This window comes from Periophthalmus magnuspinnatus, chromosome 14 (assembly GCF_009829125.3).
Source record: "Periophthalmus magnuspinnatus isolate fPerMag1 chromosome 14, fPerMag1.2.pri, whole genome shotgun sequence".
NCBI lineage: Eukaryota > Metazoa > Chordata > Actinopteri > Gobiiformes > Gobiidae > Periophthalmus > Periophthalmus magnuspinnatus.
In genome coordinates this window covers 21,489,038-21,496,459 of record NC_047139.1, presented here as the reverse complement: position 1 = coordinate 21,496,459, position 7,422 = coordinate 21,489,038, and the positions used below count along the sequence as shown (strand labels likewise).

The 7,422-nt window shown below is 42.7% G+C and overlaps 1 protein-coding gene across 1 annotated transcript; it reads left to right on the top strand.

Annotated features, from left to right (window-relative positions):
* Positions 1-4,609: 4,609 nt before the first annotated feature.
* Positions 4,610-7,029, top strand: crx (cone-rod homeobox). The gene is made up of 3 exons (XM_033978554.2): positions 4,610-4,803; positions 5,621-5,772; positions 6,124-7,029. The coding sequence occupies exons 1-3, from the start codon at positions 4,707-4,709 to the stop codon at positions 6,754-6,756; spliced, it is 882 nt and encodes a 293-aa protein (XP_033834445.1). The 5' UTR covers positions 4,610-4,706; the 3' UTR covers positions 6,757-7,029.
* Positions 7,030-7,422: the final 393 nt, after the last annotated feature.

Genomic DNA, 7,422 nt, shown 5'->3' with positions numbered 1-7,422 from the left:
CTAAAACACAGTGAAGATAATTATATTTAATAGAAACTTTACTTTCTGGTTGAAAATTATGACATCACACTAGAAATTCCATAATTGTTACCTAGCAACCATGTCATACCATGTTTAATGTCTCTCAATATGTCATCAATATGTTTAAGAATTCTATTTCCTGTCATTTTTAGATTTTTCAGCTTTTCTTCACAAATTGCTTCTCCATTTGTGTAAAACTATTATTCATATTTACAACAGTAATATCCTTCTGAATTCACTAAAAATGAGAGAACCATAAAAGCCTGTCCTGTGAACTTTAACCAAATGTGCTGCAGTACATACAGTATATACAACTAGACAACAGATTAAATATAATCTCAGTGTTCAAAGTGTGCACCATAGTGTCTTTTTGTGTGGAGTTTGCTTGTTCTAACTGTGCATGCATTTTTTTTTTTATATAGATTGACATCAGTCTGGTCCCCGTGTCCTTCATTGTGGCTCAAGCTCAGTCAAATATGTTCTTGTAATCAGATCAATTTAATTTTTTTCAGTGACACATGTGAAGCAAAGGAGCTCATTGGTCACATATGATTTGCAAAGAAAATCAAATTGCTCTCATCTCAGAGTAACAGAATTTAGTGTTTCACTCATTGATTCTGCAGAAATCCACCATGTTTTTCAGGTCTCTGTGATATCTTTTTACTTTATTTTTTCTGATATGGACGCACCATGATTGACTAATCCACCTGTCAATCATTCCCATTTGAAAATGAGGAGCTCCACCGCTGAGCAGACTCACATCTTTGTAAAGTATTGAAGAAGTGTGTATTCAGGATCCCAGGCCAGTACATAAAAACATGTTCAAAACTTTCCCTAAAATGAATGAATCCTACTGGTAAAAAAAAATCCACTGGTGACATGCAGAGTATTTATTTCATTTAGAGACAAATATACATTCATATATATTCACATTTTTGAATCCTTTGAGTGAATCATTATTTAAAACTCTTATCCATGGGTTTAATTTCACTGTAGAGCTGCTGTGCTCACTTAGTCTAAGTTTAGTCCTAATATAGCCCAGGTTTAGATCTGGTGGTACTTGGAAAGCTAAATATTATTTTAAACGGCGCTCGGTGTGAAAAGTTTGAGAACCACTGATGTGATATTTTATGCCAACATTAGCCTCAGTTGCTATGCTCCATACCTGTACCAGCTGAAAGAACCCATAACAACATCTTAAACCACAAGTTTATTTATTAGGCCTGTGGTCCACTGAATAAATTCTTGGTTGACTAAAGACATGTCCTGTAGATCGATTTGTCCACTTAAAAGGGGGCGTGACAGAAGCTCTTAAACATATTAAGTATCTCTTTATATCTGACTGCATTACAGTTTATGCAGACACATTACATTTATATACAGGACGACAGCAGCTCAGGTGGTGAAGTGTTTGTCCACTAATGTGAAGGTTGGCGGTTCAAATCCCACTTTCGACATAAACATCACTGGTTGAGCGGTGAGATCCACTGACCCACAGGTGAATGCTGTTGTTGTGTCCTTGGGCAAGACACTTCGCCCACTTCGCCCCCAGTGTCTGTGTACTCTGGTGTATGAACGTGTGAGTGAACGGGTGAGTGGTTTCTTGATGTAAAGCCCTTTGAGTGCCTTTAAGGTGGAAATGCGTTATATAAAAAAACATTTACCACATAAGGACAGATTAAATTTATGAATCATGACGTTAATCTGCCTTTTTACATGTAAATACCAACAAAATCTAAAGTGTTAGCTGACTTACTCACTTATTTTTTTCCTAGAACAGTGCTCGTTTCTGTGTCTATGTAAAATCCGCAGTTATATATGCATGTTTATCCGGTGTAGGGATTATTCATATTCATTCAGTGGACAGACTTCTGGCGTGAGACGGGTCTATGGCGGAGTGGGGCTGGTGTGGGGCTGGTCTAGGGGCAGTTGTGGAGTGCGGCTGGCACCTGGTCGCTCATAAGAGGTTATTACTGTGCTGTGTGCGTATGTGTGCGGGCATTTATTACATTGTGGGGACTAAAATCTGTAAACACTCACATCATGGGAACCCTTCTTCCTTCCTTATGGGGACAAAAACAGTTACACATTTTTTTAGAATTAGATCAACACGATGAGTTAATGACGATGAACACTGAGGTTTAGGTTAACAACGGATTGTAACTTTTCAGATGCAGGGTCTGGAAGGAGAGAATAGTATGGAATTAATCTCCATGGAGACACCACCGAGCCAGTTACAGGTCAGATCTGTGGAGAGGGGACACTAACTGAGGGATTTTTGAACAGTAAAAATATAGAAATAAAGGCAAGGCAGATAAGTTTAATGCCATGCTTTGGAAAATTCCAGACAAAGCAATTATATTCCCATAGAGGTAAGCAGGAGGCGGACCGTCCACCAAAAAACTTACATTGCATCTTCATGATCAGGCAAATAGTAGCTCAGTTGGTAGTGTTTTTTCTTTACCTGAAGGTTCAAAGATTTAGATTCTACACAGATGCACTTACAGGTTGGTTGCTGGTGCGATTCAAGCTGAGTGTTGTTGTTGTGTGCTTGGGCAAGACACTAAACCCACCTTGCCCCTGTACGGATCTATGTGTGATTGAATTGAGTGCCTTGAACGTGGGAAAGCACTATATAAAAAAAAAAGACCATTTACCATGTGACAAAAGTTACAATCTTCTCCAAGAAATGAATGTAAAACAATATAATGTCCCGAAGAAGCATGCAAACCCAACATGTGTGTATTTCTGTAGATGTGTGTGTTGGTGAGTACTGAGTGATTGGTCCTGACAGCACCCTCTGTATTGCTGGCTGGTCTGCAGATTTAGTCGACCTGTTTTAGACGTTCTAATCTGGATTAACAGCAGCAGTGTGTCAGTGGGGACGAGAGCCACCCCCCCACACACTGCCCCTTCACCTGCTTCTCCGGCGATTATTCCAAAACAAAATCCCATAATTGTTCCCGACAATCTATATACTTTGCTGTGTTAGATATTTTATTTGTGGTTTATAATTTGGTTTGTTGTCAAAAAAAAGTTGTGAAAACCAGGGATAAAATGCATTTGTTCCATCGCCGCCTGTTCATAGGGGGAAGGGCATCTGGACAGGGATTAAACCAGCTCAGTCCTCTTGCCTACTTCCCTATTTGCTGTTGCACTATTTGACGAAGACAACATCTACTTTGTCAACCTTTTATGCATAGATGGAGTTAATACAACAGCAATACTTTTGTACTTTTACAGTGTAATAACTAACAAAAATATGACATATAAAATACTTTTGTAAAGTAATTCAGTCAATACAAAGATGCAAAAGAGTTACGTAAATCCTTTTCAAACATAAAAGAACCTGTCATCTGAAAGTGCAAACAGCCTTAGTCCAAAAAAACAAAAACTTCCCCCAGTATTCCTCCTTGGTTTGTAGTTTAAATGAAGTGAATGTCCCGTAGTGTCCATGAGCTGAAGTAGTACTGTCTCCATGGCGACCTCCTCTTACTTCTAAACATATTTGTAGTTTATCTTCTTTTCAAGTCTCCCTTTGGTCCTGATGTAAAAGTCTACACTGGCCTGGCTTCACACAGTCGTCTTTCCTGGTGCACTACTGAACGGATTGCTGGGTCTTTCCTCCCTTTATCTGGAGATAAGATACTTACTTTTCAGATAAAGCATATTATGATAAATCAAATGAGCTTGTCGGGTTTTGTGCATCTGGGTGTTTGGGTGTGTGTGTGTGGGTTTACAGCACATGTGAATGAGGCTGTTTTTGGAGTTGAATAGGTCACTGTCCTGTATGTGGATAACATGAGACCTCAAACTCTAAAGAGGCGCGTCAGAGGAGGCTTTGGACTTATTTCACAACTGCACGTCTTATACTGTACAGAGGTGAAGAAGAGTCAAACATGTGACTTATTTGGTCCTACATTGAACCCATTTCCTTATGTGGAATCGATGTGGTCCTGTTTAGTCCTGATTCAGTTCAGATTTAGTTTCAGGTTTAGTACTGTAGTCCCAGTCTGGATGAATTCAGCTTTATAACAACTCAGAGGCAATTTACTGAAAAGAACAAGAATATATCGAAGGGATGAACTCATGTCTCAACCACTTGGGCTCAGTTGAACTATTACATACCTGACATTAAGAGCCCTGCTAAACACAAAGAGTACTATTAGTCTATTGTAGCTTTACACTCACCGAGACAATACACAGGCCTAAATGTTTATTCTGTTTACTGTAACTTGTGAACCTTTTGCCTCGTGTTTATCCTTCATAACTCGCACTGTTATAAACTTGTAGTAAGTGCGCAGCCTGTTGCGTACCTCCTGTGTGTCTGTGCGCCGGTGTGCGCGTGGTGGGAGGGGTTTGCGGAGCCACTTGCCTCTAATTAGCCGCGTGCGCCGGTAAAGGAACTCAGAGGTGACTTGAGACAGGCGCGCGGACATCCCACTGGACTTCACCTGTGGGATGAGTTAAACGAAACGCAGATATTCAGGGCGTATTCAGCAGCGTGCCGCGCGTGAGGAGGCACAGTTGATCCTCAGTAAAAGCTCTAATTGCTCTTTTGGAACAAACTCCGGAGTTGAGCGCGTACACGCAGAGGCGCAGACTGTGCTGTTTGGGGGCGCACGGCTGGAGCGGCGCGTCCGACACAACAAGTCAGCGACAGGACTTAGACAGCCGCTGTGAGGATGATGTCCTATATAAAGCAACCCCATTACACCATGAACGGGTTAAATTTGCCTGCGCCCGGGATGGACGTGCTGCACACGACCGTCGCGTATCCCTGTAAGTACCACTGCAAAAATATACTTTACTTTTTATTCGTAAAACTTTGCTAAATGTAGTGTAGATAGAAGAAATGTTTGACTCCACTTAAACTATACAAAATGACGCACACAGACGAGGCACTTGACATCTGTGAAACAAGAGGAGCGCTGTGCGTGCTCATCAGGGGAGACTCTTCAGCCTGGTCTACTGGACAAAATGTATTCATCACAGTGCTGTACATCTTTTCTGTGTAACCTCTTCGTTTTCGCGCAATCGTTTCAATCGTCCTAAAACTTTACGCACGTGGATCTTTCCTCAGAAAAATCTAATTCTTGTCACTTTTTAACGCGTTCCCACATGATGAGCTCGAGTGTACTGCTGCGTAATAGTGCCATAACAGCTTTGATTTATTTCATGGTTTTATTTTTGGGAAGAATATCCCTTTAGGCGATTATATAAAGTTTGATTTTGATGTGCAAATAATGTACAGTCCATGTTGTCTTCAGACAGTGAGGGAGAATGTTACACTCAGGGCAGTCTCCTCCGATAAAGGGAAACACCACATACATTATTGTTGTTGGGATGAAGGTTTACCTAGTAACTTAGTAAAGTAACTTAGTCTACATTCGTCTGTGTTATTTATATGATATGTGTCACATGAAATAAATACCACATCAAACAAACAATCTTACCTCGGTTACCACCTGGACACATTTAATGATGTAGACGAAGTTTTAGTCATTTTCCAAAGTGACATGTAAACCTGAAATGAGCCTAAAACGCGCAGATGAAACCCAGAGCGTCTTTACTAACCCTTGTGTCCCTGGACTTGCAGCCACTCCGCGGAAGCAGCGGAGGGAGCGCACCACTTTCACCAGGACTCAGCTGGACATCCTGGAGGCCCTGTTCTCCAAAACGCGCTACCCCGACATCTTCATGAGGGAGGAGGTGGCACTCAAGATCAACCTACCAGAGTCACGGGTGCAGGTATGGAAGAGAGTGATGGAGATTCAGCACATTTACATCGCAGTCACGTAGATAAAAGGCCTACCTCTCTGCTGCTGGCACTCCACATACTCCAGCTCATTAAAGTCACCACAGGCCTACAGCTAAACATGAGCACCTTTGGTCAACTGCTCTTTAGTCTCTTGGATTACCTTTGACTAGATTTAAACCTCGCTACTATTAATATTCTATTCATTTTTATTTATATAGCACATTTAAAATACAACTGCCCAAAGTGCTTCACACAAAAGTTAATAAAACAGATATACAGTAAACATGTGTGCTCCTATGACTCTTGGGGCCTGATATATTTTTGTTTTTTTCTGATCTCAGGTGTGGTTTAAAAACCGCCGTGCCAAATGCCGTCAGCAGCAGCAGCAGAGCACAGGACAGTCCAAGCCCCGCCCTCCTAAAAAGAAGTCATCTCCACCTCAGGAGCCCATTGTTCCAGAGCCCCTCCAGAACCCGGTGGGCTCCTACAGCCCCTCCTCTGCCCAGTCGGGGCCCACCCTGGCCCCCAGCTCCAGCACAGGGAACACTTCCGTGTCCATCTGGAGTCCGGCCATCTCGCCCCTCCCTGACCCCCTGGCCTCAGGTGCCCCATGCATGCAGCGGCCCTCTCCTTACCCCATGAGCTACGGGCAGCCCTCCTACAGCCAGGGGTACGCCAGCACCACCTCCTACTTCACAGGCCTGGACTGCAGTGCCTACTTGTCCCCCATGCACTCGCAGCTGTCGGGCACCGGGGGAGCCCTCAGCCCCATCACGGTGCCCTCTATGGGGGGCTCTCTGAGCCAGTCCCCGGCCTCTCTGTCCTCACAGGGCTACAGCACGGCCTCTTCTCTGGGCTTCACCTCCGTCGACTGCCTGGACTACAAAGACCAGCAGGCCTGGAAACTGGGCTTCACCACCATGGACTGTCTGGACCACAAAGACCAGAACTCCTGGAAGTTCCAAGTCCTGTAGAGCCAAAAACAAGTGTCAACATTTCTCTGAATCGGCCCTGTGCCAGCAGAGGTGTGCTCCTGGGTTATCATTTTAATGTAGTATTTTTTTCTATCTGTTCCTCTGTAGAGATGCATTTAGTTACATGGTTTTAAAGATGAAGGGACCAATGCCTACATCCTCACCCTTTGTATGATAGAAACAAACGCCTTTGACAGTGTGTACAGACTGTGGACATGCACTGAGCCCTCCTGTCTCTGACAGTGACAGTACAACAGTGTATTCAACATAATACTTCAAACAATACTTCAACATAACATTTAAACTCTTTGTCTCAAAGGAGTGCTGCTGTAACAGGAAGGAGCCCTGACATTCCATCAGCCTCCTCTTTCTTCTTCACATTACATATTTATTATTATTTATGTAACTTAAGTTTGTGTTTCTTTAACAGTCTGTAGTTTTACATCTCATCTTTTAAATGTGTAGTGTCATATTAATATTTATAACTTATTGATAGTTTATGGATCGTTATGATCAGGTTGTGTTTAGTTGTGAACAAGGATCTAATATAAGTCTATGAGCGTCACCGTCAGTATGGAGCTGACACAGGGCGGAGATGAGGTGCTCCGGGGGTCAGTCTGGACCCTCGTGTCAGACAAACACAAGGCTCTCACTGCTCCATCTTGG